Source organism: Lemur catta, chromosome 11, assembly GCF_020740605.2.
Source record: "Lemur catta isolate mLemCat1 chromosome 11, mLemCat1.pri, whole genome shotgun sequence".
In the NCBI taxonomy this organism is placed as follows: domain Eukaryota; kingdom Metazoa; phylum Chordata; class Mammalia; order Primates; family Lemuridae; genus Lemur; species Lemur catta.
Genome location: NC_059138.1, coordinates 81,096,017 through 81,111,315, shown reverse-complemented (window position 1 = coordinate 81,111,315; position 15,299 = coordinate 81,096,017). Strand labels below are relative to the sequence as shown.

At 44.8% G+C, this 15,299-nt stretch overlaps 1 protein-coding gene across 1 annotated transcript in view; it reads left to right on the top strand.

Moving 5' to 3' along the window:
- AOAH (acyloxyacyl hydrolase) overlaps nt 1-14,584 on the top strand; it is a 201,322-nt gene extending 186,738 nt beyond the window's left edge. The window contains exons 20-21 of the mRNA XM_045564068.1: nt 9,058-9,134; nt 14,197-14,584. Of these exons, the coding sequence (XP_045420024.1) occupies nt 9,058-9,134; nt 14,197-14,325 (206 nt within the window). The 3' untranslated portion in view covers nt 14,326-14,584. The remainder of the gene's footprint in view (nt 1-9,057; nt 9,135-14,196) is intronic.
- The last annotated feature ends 715 nt before the right edge of the window (nt 14,585-15,299 follow it).

The following is a 15,299-nucleotide window of genomic DNA, read 5'->3' as shown; positions in this document are numbered from 1 at the left end:
GCAGACTGGGCAGGGTTACTCCTGCCCACTCTGACACGCTGATCGCTCTCGGTGTGGAAAAAAGGGAAAGTGTGTCTCTCTCCGAGCAGGTTGGGCTCAGCATTACCTCCTTACTTCACCGTCATTTTAGAACCTCTGCAGCGAGAAGCCAGTGACCAGCTGGAAAGAGATTTGGGCTGGGAACCTGTAGGCTAATGGAATCGTTAACCTATTCTTGCCAGGTTAGCAACGCCCTGCTTACCATGGGCTATAGAAGGATGTGACAGAAATGAGGGATAAGACAGTGCCTCTCATAGTGGCACTGAATTACCCAGGGACTCAGTAGCAGTGCAGTTTCCCAGACCCCGTATAGGATGAGCCCAATCCCAATCCCTAAGGGGGGGACCAAAGGACTTGTCTGTGACAAAGTGAAAAATCCATGTCCCAGCTTTCTGAAAAGAATGTTACTAAGTTTCTTTTCTAGCATTCTGTCCAAACACTGGTGTCACTGCTGAGAGGCCACACAAAAACACATGTGATTATCGTAGCTACTGATTTATCCTTTCTGTCTTGACTGGAAAATTATTTGTTGACTATAATCCTTGCAGGTTCATTTTCATTGCTAAGCAATTTTTATGCAAGAGGAAAGCCCCTGTTGATTGCCAGCTGCAATGAAGCTAATGAAAAGCTTTACAGTGCAGGTGAAGAACGGACAATTTCTCACTCAGAGTTCATCATCTCTGTCCCCCCCACCACCAACCCCCCAGCTCAGGCATCTGGGATGCAGCAGATGGCCATCATGAATTATCAAATATTACATTAGCTGACACATTTTGCATCACAGACTCTAGTAGTTCAATTCTGAACATCTTTTCAACAAGACCGATCTCCCTTAACCAGATTTTCTGCCTAGGTGACACACACTTCTTTCATGGCAGGAGACATTTTGATAAATAACCTCTCATTAAAATGCAGAGCAAAAGATTCATTAATGAATTCCTGGTGTAAACAAATGCACCACCAAGTGATCTTTGATCATCATCAACCCTGAATATAGATAAAGTTATTAAAAATATAATAATGTCTAACATTCACATGGGACTTTCCTATTTTTCAGAGTGATCTCTAGCCCTGTCATTTATTATCTCTGGGACTGTAGGCAATTCTCTGAACATTTCTAAACTCTCCCTTTCAGACTTGGAAATGGGGATACCATATCTACCTAGCAAATCTTGTGATGATTATACAAAATAATGCGTCATCCTCCTAAATGCTGTGCCTAGTGCATCACCAGCACCCAGGAAAGAGTACCATGCCCTTGTACCCATGCTAGGCAGTGTGTGGTTCTAGAAAAGCAAAATCAACACTGTCCGGGAGCTAGTTATAAATGCAGAATCCCAGGCCCAACTCCAGACTTATCTAATCAGAATCTGCATTTAAACACAATCCACAGGTCCACTCTATGCCCATTAAAGCTTGATAAATGGAGTTCTATAATGCTCCAAGACTGACCTTTGTCAGTCAGTCATCAGATTTTTACTAAATCTTGCTACGTGCCAGGAGCTATGTAGGTGCTGGGAATGTAATTGTCAACACAACAAAGGAGTCCTTAACTCTATGGAGGGTACCGAGAGGAGAGCTTTACCCTTGACCCAATACCGGCCAGCATTTCCACTGGTCAACTAACATGCATGGAAGCAGAGCCTCCTTGGCCCTTTCTTACCCTCACAGCAACAACAAATGCAGTAAAAAAGCAAAAAGTTCAGTTAAACCAAACCAAACATTCTATATCAACTTTGCAGAAACCTCCTAGGTATTTCTCTTTCCTTGGCAATTCTCATCAACAGTTCAAGGAATTTCTGATTTTGTAATTTTCTGCCATTTTTTAAAATAAACTTGAAGATCCCATTTTGATGCAAGGAAATTAGTGGGATCCCCGCAAGGGAAGACGCATTGACACAGTGAGTGAGAGGGAGAGTGGAGACAGAGGAACAGTGCCCTGGGACCTGCCTACACGAACGTCTGACACAGCATCCTGCACTTAATGTCTAGCTGCCACCATGTCCTGTTCTGAAAGAGCTGGAATTTCACTCTAGTTGTCAGGAACTGTGTTAATCTCTTAGCTTATGCCCAAAGTTAGGCAAAGGAGATTTTTAACTTGAAATTTTAGCCTTTTCCAAAGTAGGTGGAGGGATCATGCACTCCTAGATCTACCTCCATGGGTAACCTCCTATGCCTGGGCAGCTTGACCTTCCAGAAACCAACCCCATGTGGGTACAATGTGCTACTGTGGACAGAGCCCAGGAGTTCCAACTGCGTTCGTATTCCAACTCAGCTGTGTAACCTCAAGCAAATTAAATAACCTCTCAGCCTTTGTGTCCTTGTAGGTAGAGTAGAAATAACTAGACCATGGGGTTTATGTAAGGATTAAGTGAAAGAAACCTTGTAAAGTAGTAAGGACTCAATAACTCTTAGGGGACATCCCCCACGCCACCATCATCAACATGTAGGAAGCGGCTCCTTCACTTCTGATGTCCAACCCACCTCCCAGCCCCAGTCAGTCAGGCCTGTGGAGTCCTCTGACTTCCTTGGAAGATGATATGCTAAAAATGCAGCTCATTAGCAGGGAAAAAAGGGATCTCCTTCCATCAGAAATAAAAACCCCATAGAGTCACTTACTAAATTTGCAGCCCTAACAGTCACTTGAAAATCTCTCATTTCAGCACTATATTGGAGCTGACCATTGCATCACAAATATCCTCATTTTTCACGTTACTGAAATTCACAACTTCACATCCTTGTGGCAGAGCAAATTGCAGTCGAGGATCCCTGTCACTTGAGGGTATGCACGAGACCTATCTGTCCTCCACTCTGACAGCTCCAATCTGGCACTGAAAGATGACTGCTCACCTCCAAAGCCTCTTCTTATCTCTTGCTGACTCATTTTCCAACTGGTTATGAACTAAACAGAGGCAGCGATTTTCCCTCCCTTCAGGAAATGCCAACTTGAACAGGTGATGTTCTTTTTCTTTGTCTGTGCCACACCTCTCTAACAGAGGAAAGAAAATGCCACTTGGCTGACAAAGCCATTTTTACTTTGACAGTTTAAATATACCTCCAGCTGCCCTCAGCTTCCAAGACAGCTCAATTGGAGCAAATTTCGCTCTTAGCCGCCCCCCACCCCCCGTGTATACATTTGTGAAGATGGCCAAGGATCTTATGGTGCTGAGCAGAATGCAGATTTCTTTTTAAAATAAATATCCGCTAGTGTTGGTTCATCAAAGAGCTACCAAGTATTTTATGAGCCTTCCTCCACTATCGTATTGGCATCTTGGAAAACCGGTGATTAGCAGAGTTTCTTTCACTTTACAGATTAAAAAAAAATACACTTTAAAAAAGAAAAGAAAAGATGTTATGCACCAAATCCCAACAGATTGTTCATGGTCATTCAAGAAATTTAATCCAGGGCTTCTGAAATCAAATAGAAATTAATTTGCCTACTTTGAGTTATGGCCCCAGGTAGAAAGGAAACTGATCAACTTACCATGTTACCTTTAATTGGACCTCCCACTCTAAAATCAATCAAGGAAAAAATAATGACCAGTGTCTAGTATCGCTTTTCTCCTGAGAAAACAGAATTTCATCCTGAGATAAACAAAGGGTCGTTCTGTCTAGCACTAGCCACAATACAGATAAAACCGTCAAGTCTTGCCTGTGAGTTACTGAGGCTTCCTTTAAGTTTTACCCTCCTGATGTCTACATACGTGTGATGACCAGCAGCTCTCGCAGACACAATAATCATGTGAGAAGATGATGACATTTTCCACTGTAAATAGACTGATTGTAGCCTTGGTAAACTTGGGGAATTTTCTTTTAATACCTATTGTATTATTTTATGTGGCAAGCCAGTTTTAAAGGCTGGACTACCTTGGAGTAGCCTACTAATGTAGAGGAGGAGTGACTGGTAGGGGGAATCAGTTTCCTAGCAGGGAAGAATATGTTATCATTGACATCACTTAGAATTGCCAGAGTATGGTGATAAGAAAACATGGACTTTTCCCACTGCCCCCCACGCCCCTGCTCCCTTGCAAAACCTGGCAAGTGAATATCTCGTCTCTTTCTTTATGCTTTTGTTCCTGAGTTTTCCCTTCATAATCACCACTATTATGGGATTGCTCAAGTCTCCACAGCAAGTAGAAGGCAATGACCATCCTTCTTATTTTGGAACTGCAGTACAGGTTGAGTATCCTTATCTGAAATGCTAGAGACCAGAAGTGTTTCAGATTCTAGATTGATTTTTTTTTTTATTTTTCAGATTTTGGAATATTTACATTATATACTTACCAGTTGCACATCCCAAATCTGAAAATCTGAAATGCCCCAATGAGCATTTCCTTTGAGTGTCGTGTTGGCACTCAAAAAGTCTCAGATTTGGGGGTTTTGTTAGTGTTCTGTTTATTTCAAAACATTAAGGGGGTACAAATGTTTTTGTTGCATGGATACTTTTTATAATGTTTAAGTCAGGGCTTTTAGTGTGCCCAACACCTGAATAGTGTTCATTGTACCCAATAGGAAGGGTTTTACCCCCCCACCTCCCCCTCCCCTTCTCAGTTTCCTATGGTCTTTACATCCCTTTGTGCCCATGTGTGCCCATTCTTTAGCTCCCAGTTATTAAAGAGAACATGTGGTGTTTATTTTTCCATTCCTGAGATACTTCACTTAGGATAATGGTCTCCAGTTCCATCCAAGTTGCTGCAAAAGACGTTATTTCATTCCTTTTTATGGCTGAGTAGTACTCCTTGGTATATATATACCACATTTTCTTACTCCACTCACGAATTGATGGGCACTTAGGTTGATACCACATCTTTGCGATTGTGAATTGTACTGTGATAAACATTTGAATGCAGGTGTCTTTTTTATAAAATGACTTCTTTTCCTTTAGGTAGAAACCCAGTAGTGGGATTGCTGGGTTGAATGGCAGGTCTACATCTATTTCTTTGAGGAATCTCTATACTGTTTTCCATAGAGGTTGTACTAATTTGCAGTCCCACCAACATCTATAAGCATTCCTTTCTCTCTGCATCCTTGCCAGCATTCATTGTTTTTTGACTTTTATCAGTGGGCATTCTGACTGGGGTAAGGTGATATCTCATTGTAGTTTTAGTTAGCATTTCCCTGATGATTAGTGACATTGAGCATTTTTTCATGTTTCTTGGCCATTTGTCTTTCTTCTTTTGAAAAACTGTGTTCATGTCTTTTGCCCCACTTTTTAATGGGGTTGTTTGCTTGTTTTCTTGCTGATTTGTTTGAGCTCTTTGTAGATTCTGGGTATTAGCCCTTTATCAGATGTACAGTTTGAGAATAACTTCTCCCATTCTTTAGGTTTTCTGTTTACTCTGTTGATTATTTCCTTTGCAGTGCAGAAGCTCTTTGATTTAATCAAGTTCCATTTATTTGTTTATTTTTATTGTTGCTGTACTTGCCTTTGGGATCTTAGTCATAAATTCTTTGCCTAGGCCAATGTCTAAAAGAATCTTTCCTACAATTTCTTCTAGAATTTTTATGGTTTCATGCCTTACATTTAAGTCTTTTATCCATCTTGAATTAATTTTTGTGAGTGGTCAGAAACAGGGATGCTGTTTCATTCTTCTCCATGTGGCTATCCATTTTTCCCAGCACGATTTATCTAATAGGGCTTCCTTTCCCCAATATAGGTTATTGTCTGCTTTGTCAAAGATCAGTTGGTTGTAGGTAGATGATTTTATATCTGTGTTCTCTATTAAGTTTCAGATTTTGGATTTTTGATTTTCAGATTTGTGATGCTCATAATTCTGATGACTGAATTACTTACGTTTGTTGGTTCCCTGGGGATATCCATCAACACCTCTCCCTTTCTCTAAGGCCCATAGTTTTTAGTTTGGTAATTTGTAACACACATAAAATTCAAATCAAAATGAAACAACTTTAAACCGAGGTGCCAAAATTGAACCACACTAGAAGAAATTCACGTATAAGCAAATCTGACCTTTTTAGTACCAGACTCCTAATAACCACTTCTCTCAAGGAACACAATCTTGGCTTAAACTGCGTTTCCTTAACAGGTTCAAATTTGCTTTCCACTGTGGGTTTTCCAAGTCTCCCACTCACTGTAATTCTTTCCTAGATTTTCTCTTGGCCATTGAAAGCTCAGGTTTTGATTCAACTTGTCACTCCACCTTCTCTGCAAATAAACAGTCAAAAAGTGTCATAAGAGGCTCTCTACCCGCTCTGGATCAGAGGACACCAGGGTAGTCTGGCAGGACCAGGGTTCACTGTATATCTATTCAGTACAAGAGGCCTCTGCCTCGAGTTTTATTCACCCAACTCTTTGCAACTTTTTAGCAGGCTCTGTCTGAGAACTCCATCGGGCTCAATTCCCGCTGGCCTGATCTTATTAGCACACCTGGGAGTTTCTTAACAGCTGTCTTATCTCAGGCTGCTATAATGAAGTGCCGTAAACTGATGGCTTATAAACAACAGAAACATGTTTCTTACAGTTCTGGAGGCTGAAAGTTCAAAATCAGGATGCCAGCATGGCTGGCTTCTGGTGAGGGCCCCTTTATGGGCTAGATTGCTGACTTTTCCTTGTATCCTCACGTGGTGGAAAAAAGTGCGAGCTCCCTGGGGTCCCTTTCATGAGGGCACTAATCCCTGCATGAAGGTTCCATCCTCATGGCCTAATCACCTCCCAAAGGCTCCACTTCTTCATACGATCACATTGGCGGTTAGGAGTTCAACATATGGATTTGGGAAGACACAAACATTCAATCAATATAATACTGTGTTAGGATTTTCTTTCATTCTTTCTTTCTTCTGTTAACATCTATACAGCGTAAGATGAAACCAGACTAAAAGGAGAAGCAGGAAAAGGGTCAAAACATTTGCTGAGAACTCTGGTGAAGTAAAAAGGAGCACAAGTGAACAGGAGCGATGTCACTTCTGATGTCACAGAGGGGGCTAGGAGGCTGAGGCCTCACCTGGATGGGGTCTTCCAGCATCTGTGCTGGTTTTTGTACTGGAAACTCCCATGGCACTGTAAGAAGAGATGAGACAAATACCATAAAAGGACAAAGAGAGGTGAGGGGGCTCAGTGGGAGTGATCCTGGCTCTGCATTTGAAGAAACCCTTCCAAATGCCTTGTTCTCCATTAAGGGCGATTTATTGGATGTTTGGATTGGAGGCGGCTTGGCTAGAGAATCAGCATAGAGTTAGAAAATGAAAAAGCAGGACCCAAAATAGGAGGAGGAAACTGGCCTGTTCTTCTGGGCAAGTGGCAGGGGGGTGCGGTGGGGGGGACAAAGAGCTCGAAAGCAGCACGAGGAATGGGCAGGATGGCATCACAGAGTGCACAGAGCCGGCATCGTGGCCAGGATGACAGTCTGGCACACACGGAGCTTCAGAGTGTCAAGTCCAGAGGGAAAGGGAGAGCAGCCAGAAGTGAACCTGAAGCAGAAGGTCAGATTCCAAGGTCATGCCCCCAAAAACAAGCAGAACAGGCCAGGCAAACTGAAGACTGAGGCAGGCAAGCTTCCCCGAGGCTCTGCCCTTATAGGACACGACAGCCAAGGGCATAAAAGAACTTGTTGAAGGCTGCGTGCTGGTTTGGCAGAACAAATAAGCCTTCATGAGAGTGCATGCAGTCTACTCCTCAGTGCAGCTCTGAGCTTCCTATAGGACAAGCAGATATTTAATACATACCATTCCTTCAGAGAGAGGTACCGTCTACCAGCACGAAGCAACTTCTCCCTTGAGACGCCATGTAGGGGACACCACGCCATGTAGGGGACACCACGTGACACAGTGACACAGCGGACAATGTCCTCAATTTGAGTTTTCAAGTAACACAGAGGCCATTTACCAAAAGCTGCTGTTTCCAACAGCCTCCAATAAAACCCAGAAGCAGGATACCAAGAGAGGTTCAGGGGCAGTCATTCTGCCAGGGATAAGGTAACAGGGACTGGCGGTTTGGTGTGTAGGACTCCAGACCACCAGCATGAATCTTTTTCTGAGCTTTGAGAAGGGCAGCCTTAATTGCAGCCCCTAAGGGACAGGGGTTGCCTCGTAAGTGGCGATGGCATGCTGGGACATTCGGACTAATTGCAAAAGCAGCGCAGTATTGATTCATCCCTGGAAGAGTCCAGCGTCCCTTGTCCAATCAAAGCCCCTGATGGAATCTCCATCCCTCCTTTGGGATGAGAAGGGGAGAGAGAGGTCACAGACCTCTGTCCTTGAGTTTTCTAGAAGGTGAAGAGAAAAGAACTGGAGGAACCTTACCTGTGCCCACTCCCCTCACTGGACGCAGGGAAGTGAGGGTGTAGCTACGCAGGGAGCAGCTGTCTCAGAGGCTTCTCTCTGGAGGCTCTCTGGGGACTTGAAACTTCCTCGAGGAGTTCTTATTGACTGTGTGATGGAACAACCTAGAGTTAATTGTGCTGTTTCCTTGGAGCAACTGACATTCTTGGTCTCTCACCCCTGTTGAAGGACAGCTTTATAGCTTCTCATCACGCCTGGGCTCATAATATTTTTTCTGCAGCCATGCTGTCTGTAAATGTGATGCTGAGATAATTTTATGTAATTATATTCCTGACGCACTGTATGATTTTGAAAGGTGGGTGCTTGACACATGCTGCCAGTGTCTGCCAATGGCAAACCACGAAAGGAGATGTTAACAGAATGTTTAATTTTCCCCTCCCGCAGGACTGCCCCACGGCCCCACTGAAAATGAGATGTACTTAAATCGGTGTTGAATATTTTAGAGCTCAGCTTTTCCCACTGCCCTCCCCAATACATAAACCACATTCATCCAACGCTCTCATATATTCCCTTCCTGAGTTGGGGGGCGGGGAGAAAAATCACACAATGGGAAGATCACTTCTGTTCAGAAAGCCCCCAACCCAAGAGAACAGCTCAGAGGGGCTATGGCTGGGTCCGAGTGATCCCGGGAGGGCCGTGGGCAGCTCCATGAACTTTCTCACGTCCTTGCCCTCGGGCATCGACCACTGCTCATGTGTAACCCTGTGGTTGTGTGCCCCATAGTCGTACAGGAGTGGCTGAAGAGAGGCGGGCAGCCCTGGGAGCTCATTGAACCCGTGGATGGATTCCACCCTAACGAGGTGAGTACAGTCTTAGGATGCTGTGGAAGGCTGTTTGGTTTTTTATCATATTTATGCACTCATGTTTATTTTTATCCTGTTTTGTTCCAGAAAGGATTTGAGGTAATGTACACACATGTGTAAGATAAACAATAAAAATGAAGTAAAAATCAGGACAAAAGGAAAATAAGGTAAAAATTATACCTAGATTCCTGACCATTTCTACAGTTCATAAGACATGTGCAGGGCAGTCCCAGGAAACCACCCGAGGGGGCCTACAAAATCAGCTCTGTGTTCTCCAGCAGCCCATGCTAAGGGGGCGTAAGTCAGAGCCTCGCTAAGATTTGAAAAATAAGTAATTAAGTCAAGTGCTCTCCCCAGTAAAAGAAAATCACAAGAATTCTCGGAAGTGAGATGCATGAGAAATTCCTTCCATGGATCTTTCTAGAAAAAAGCTGTAAGAGAAGAGGACAGTGTCCTTACAGCATTCTGCAGTGAGGGCTGTTTCTCGTCGAGGATTCCGGAACACAGTTCTGTGAAGCGGCTGTCCTCTGCCCTTCACAGGGCCCCGGGAGCTGGAGGGTGGAGCTCTCTCCCTCCCGTCTCCACCCCATCCCATTATCCGGGCTTCAACCAGACAAGCTCCACTTTTATCTGTTGTGTATACTGGACTTGCTCTGACATTTCTTTATTAAAAAGAAGAAGAAGAAAGAAATGGGGGAGTAGTTCTGCCACTTTCAAAACTTTGAAAGCTGGCCCTTCCTCTGCAGGGAGGGTGGGCCTCCTGCTCTCAGGGAATCCTCCTGAGCTGCAGTCGTTCTACGTTTTGGTGAGTGGGGTGTGGCGATGACAAGGCTGTGAACATGAGAAGCACTCCTAGGGGGTGCTCCCTGGTGGCCTGGGTCTCAGTGGTCAGCCAGGCAACAAGGAGGGCTGGCCGGCCCCTTAGGAGCCTGAATGGAAGCACATCCCACCTTCCCCCAGCTCTGGGCTCAGCGACTGCCCAGGGGCAGGGTTAAGAATCTCCTCAAAAAGAAAAAGAAAAGGAGGGTGACACTCCCTAACAGAAGAATAAACAGTGCGTTCTCACAAATGCTGGACCAATTTTAAAGTGAGTGTTAAATGCCCACTTCACTGGTTTAAATAGCCACACACACACAAAAAAAAAAATCTGAGTAAAGCAGCTCAGAATATCTGACTCTCTTGTGTGTCAATTGGATGAGTTGATCTAAGAGAATTATTGGTTAGATGCTGATTGAACATCAGAGTCTGGCCCCTCAAAAAATGATGTCTCTGGTTTTAGAAAAGTTAATGTGTAGCCCTTATTTCTGGCAATAATTAGGTATGTGTCTTGTCATTCTCTGCACATAGCAGAATTTTGTCCTTCTGACTCTGGAGAGAATGGAGATATTGAAAAGATGGTCAGGTAAGGTGTCAATCAGGAACAAACTAACAAGAGGGTCAAAGATGGCTTTGTTGTATCCTTCAGGACATACTTGATCTACCAAGTGACCATCTTGTCCCTGACTCAAAATAACATTAGGGTTCAAGGTCCATCAAATTGGAGACCTATCTTGTACTCAAACAAATTTACCTATATCTGGTTATTGAAAACCAAGTCAAAAGCTGAAGATCAACATGTGTCATATTCTTTTGCTAATCCCGCAAGGTTTGTTCACACACTGATAGCAGGTGATAAAGTGGGCAGTGGTGGGTAGCCATGGCTTCAACCAGAAAAGCTCCACTTTCATCTGTTGTGTATACTGGACTTGTTCATCACATTTCTTTATTAAAAAGAAGAAGAAGAAAGAAGTGGGGGAGTAGCTGGTCACAGACCAACAAATGGACGCTTAGCACAATTGCAAGTCATGAAGCAATTACATAAAGCATCATGCTAGACATGCAAGACCCTAACTTAGTGAACTCAGAAACCGCCTCTGGCTTTACTGTGTTGTGAGTTGGATATGTTTATATGCAACTTAACAAGAAAGTGGACTCTGAAAGATGTTTAACTGTGAAGGAAAAAACCTGGAAGGACCTAACTCTGTTAACCAAAAGATTCCAATTAACCAGAATACCCCATTCCCAAGCATTCTTCTGGACTGGACTAGATTCCATTCCACGTGCTGCTGGTGTTGTGTGCACTGGCAAGAGGAGGGTGTCTCCATCCCTTGTCCAGAGAACAAATGTTGGGGCAGGAGGATGTATGACCAAAGTTTCCACCGGTAAAATGAATTAGCTGCACCCATCTCATGGCACACCATGCATCGAATAAAAACAATGATACAAATCAACCTTTAGTGACAGAGAAGTATGTTTGTAATATAGAGGAAAGTAAATAAGAGCAGACTGCAGATTGTAGGGGTGATGACACAACTGTATGCATTTGTTAACACTCATAAAACTGTTTACCAAAGAGAGTTAATTTGTGTGTAAATTAGACCTCAAGAAGAGCAGATCATAAAATGATATTCACAGAGGGATCCAATTTGCGAGTGTGTGTGTGTGTGTGTGTGTGTGTGTGCGTGTGCATTCAGACGTGAAATCAGAAAGGCTCCTCACCAATGTCAACAGAAGCTACTTCTATAATAGTTACAGATAACGGTTATTCTGTTTTTCTTGTTTTGCTTAATTGTCTTTTTCAATTTTTCTAGAATAAATAGCTTCTGCTTTAATATATTTAACTGTGAGTAGAGAAGCACAAAAGAATATCGGTGTTCAAAAATCAACTAATTTGGAATAAAGAGAGGACAGGATAGCTGTGCCCTGCCCTGTGCGTGGTGTCATAGGAGTTACAACAGCAGAGTGTTGTACAAGCCCACAGTAGGTGTTCAGTAAATATCTGTAGAATGAATGAATGATTATAGTGGATCATTTTATCACAAATCTCTTGTTTAGTGATAACCATGCCTCTCTCATTTCAGACCCAATATTTTAGCAATGCCCACTCATAACGATTTTAATCTCTATCAGAGCAACAGCCAACTGATTGCCTTCTAACCAAACAGTTACCACATGCTCAAATCTGAGCTCTTTCATTTTCATTTTCCTCTTCTTACCTCACGCCTGTCTCCTCCCTTATTAACATAGATAGAGTAATAAATGCCTGGGTACCGCACAGCTGTTAGAAAGGCAGCTTAGGTGTATCAGGCTGAAAGCCAATAAAACAAAAAAGAAGAGCCAGTAATTTTCCACAGACCCAGAGGCAACCTCCTTTGCTGAGAAATGACAGGGAAAACATCCTCTATCTTAAAAGACACTGATTGCTTGGTGTGAGAGATGACCCGACCCTTCCTGGAAAACTGGCCAGTTTCACAGGCAGCCTCTGACTTGATCTTGGTTTTAAGTGCAAAAAAGTGTTTGTGTGGGGTGTGTGTGTGTGGTATGTGTGCATAGAGGGGTGTGGTGTGTGGTATGTGTGAGGGGGGTGTACGGTGTGTATGTGTGTGTGTATGTGGGTGGGTGAGACACTGCATGGATATGACCAAGATTACATAGTCAAAGGATGAAATCGGGGGTATACCTCAGAAGGCTCGGGAACACATTAAAATACTAGGGATATTTAATGTATTGACTCCATCAGTTCTAGTTTTTTCTAACTGCTGAAATCTTACATGCAATGTAGATCCAGAAAGGACCTTAGGTCATTTGCTTCAGATCATTCTTATGCAAATGAGAGAGCTGGGCCCAGGGCCCAGGAGTGGACCGGGGCCACCCAGTGTCACCCAGGGAGTTAGCCAAACTGCCTAGTAGAATGGGGAACTGTGAACTGCCCTTTGGAGACAATGTCCCTGTGCTTTTGAACAAAGCTGGGGACATCCCAGAGCATCCTCCCTGCACAATGGATTCCCCTCTGAAGCTTCAGCAATCACATTTCCATTATTGTTCAGCATTGAAAGCCACGGTTGAGACACAGCCATCTGGGTCTGGATGGCCTGACCAGGCCCCATTTGCTAAATGAGGGCATTATCTGCAGAGAAAGAGCCTCCTCGTCAAAGGCATGTTCATGATAAGCCAGAGGGTTGGACAACCAGGAACGGATCCTGCTAATATCAAGGACAAAGGGAAACTGGACGTGCAGCAGTGGAACCAGAGCCAGCACGAGCCCGGGAGAGCCAGGCGGGAGCCTGCTGTGCAGTGAGCGGGTCACTGCTCTGGCACTCCTGCCCGACTCTCCACACTCACGGCCTCTTCGGAGTCCCGCCCCAGCAGGTGACCCAGCCAGGCTCATCTCCCAGGCACCCGTAGGTCCCCGGCCATGCCATTCTGTCACCTCCATGCCTCCTGCCTGCTGTGTCCTCCACCGCACACACTGTTGCCCCACTTCACTTGGCTGGTGACTCCTCCTTGCAAATCCAGCTCAGCCGTCACCTTCTCTGGAGAGGACCTGCCCCTTCCTTCACCTGGCAGAGTTGGCAGCTCTTCCCTTTCCAGCGTGCGTGTCATCCTCACAGCCCTCCCTATGGGCTTAGTGGTGTCATTTCACCTGTCTGGGTCCCTCCCTAGGCTGGGAGTTCCTGGGAGGAAGGACTTACCAAGTTCACCAAGCCTTAGTTCTGTGGGTCGCAACTTAACTGGGTCCCCTGCTTAGGGTCTCACAAAGCTGAAATCAAGGTGTGCCAGCCGGGCCACATCCTCATCTGGAGAGTGACCAGGGAAGAACTGTCCTCAGACTCAACTCGGGCAGATCATTCCCGCCAGGCCGTGGGGCTGAGGACCCAGACTCTCGCTGGGTGTCAGCTGGCTGTCACCTCAGCTCCTGGCCGTGTGGGCCCCCAATGCGGCTTCTTCCTTCACCACCCAGCCACGAGTCTGCAGAGCGAGTCTGCCAGCAAGGCAGAGCCTAACGCAACGTGACGTGAAAACTGAAGTGACATCCTCTCACCACTGCCACACTCCACTGGTTAGAAACAAGGGATAGGCCCCAACCGAGGTAGGGGAAGAGGATTGTATGGAAACATGAGGGTAGGAACCACGGGACCATCCTAGACGCTACCCCCCCACAGAGAGATTAGAGTAAATCTTGCTGGTAAATTATTTTTTATAATTTCCCTTTCCTCCTCCTTTGGGTTCTGTTTTGCAGGCAGCTTCGCGGCTGTTGGCAGATCTCTTCTGGAAGAGGGTCCAGCTCCAGTGGCCCCAGGTCCTGGGAAAGGAGAATCCATTCAACCCCCAGATTGAGCAGGTGTTTGGAGACCAAGGCGGGCACTGAGCCTCCTGGGAACACGTCCCCCTGGGGGCTGGCACAGGGAGGCAGGAGCTGGGTAGACTCATTCAACACACTGCCCGCCAGGGAGGCGGCTTCCTTTCAGGCCCAAAGGACCCTCTTTCAGCAGCACGTTTGCAGAATGCTTTTCTCTCAGTTAAGAGTGTATCTGAGTGACAGTGTGATGCTGTGCGCTTCTGGGGTCAGTAACCCTCCAACTGTTCCTGAAATAACCTTTAATAAAGCGCTTTGGGTGCCAGTCCTAGCAAGAGAGTATCTGTGCCCTTTAACAGCTAATTGTTCTAAAAAGGGCTTCTAAAAACACATACGAAATCCAGCAACGTTTGGCAATTTGCCCGGGGTCTTGCGTGCCAGGGAGCTGATCCTCCCCGCATTGCTGACTTCAGAATGGCCAGGCGAGCCTGCGCTCCTCCCGGGAAGGCAGCTGCCAGCTACCAAGGACTGGCACGGGCTTCGTGGGGCCCCTCTAAAAACAGAACACAAAACTGTAAATATGAAACATGAATACTTATTTAGAGTCAGAAAAGAAATCACAACAAATTACAAATGTTTAGAAGTTGACAACTACCATAAGCACCACAAAGTCCAGAAAAATGACAATTTTTTTCCCTTAAAAGATTTCCTTACATTCTTTAGCTGCATCACCTGATCACCTCTTTCTTAAAACAATGATTTTGTGATATCATTGTCTATAGTAGGAATAGAAAAGTAAAATTTGTTTCTTATTATCGATAGTTTAGAAGTTTCTTTCTACTACACAACTTCTCGTTGATACAGTGGCATAAATTTTTAGGATTGCTGTCAAATTGGGAAGACCTCTATCATGTTCCTTTTGGGTGAGAGCTACTGAAGACCCACTGTCTATTTGCAGCACTGGTAGAGGTTTGCATCCACATAAGTACAGGAATTCTGATCAGTTCTATTGCACACCACTCTCATCCATGTGTCACCTCCTTTGC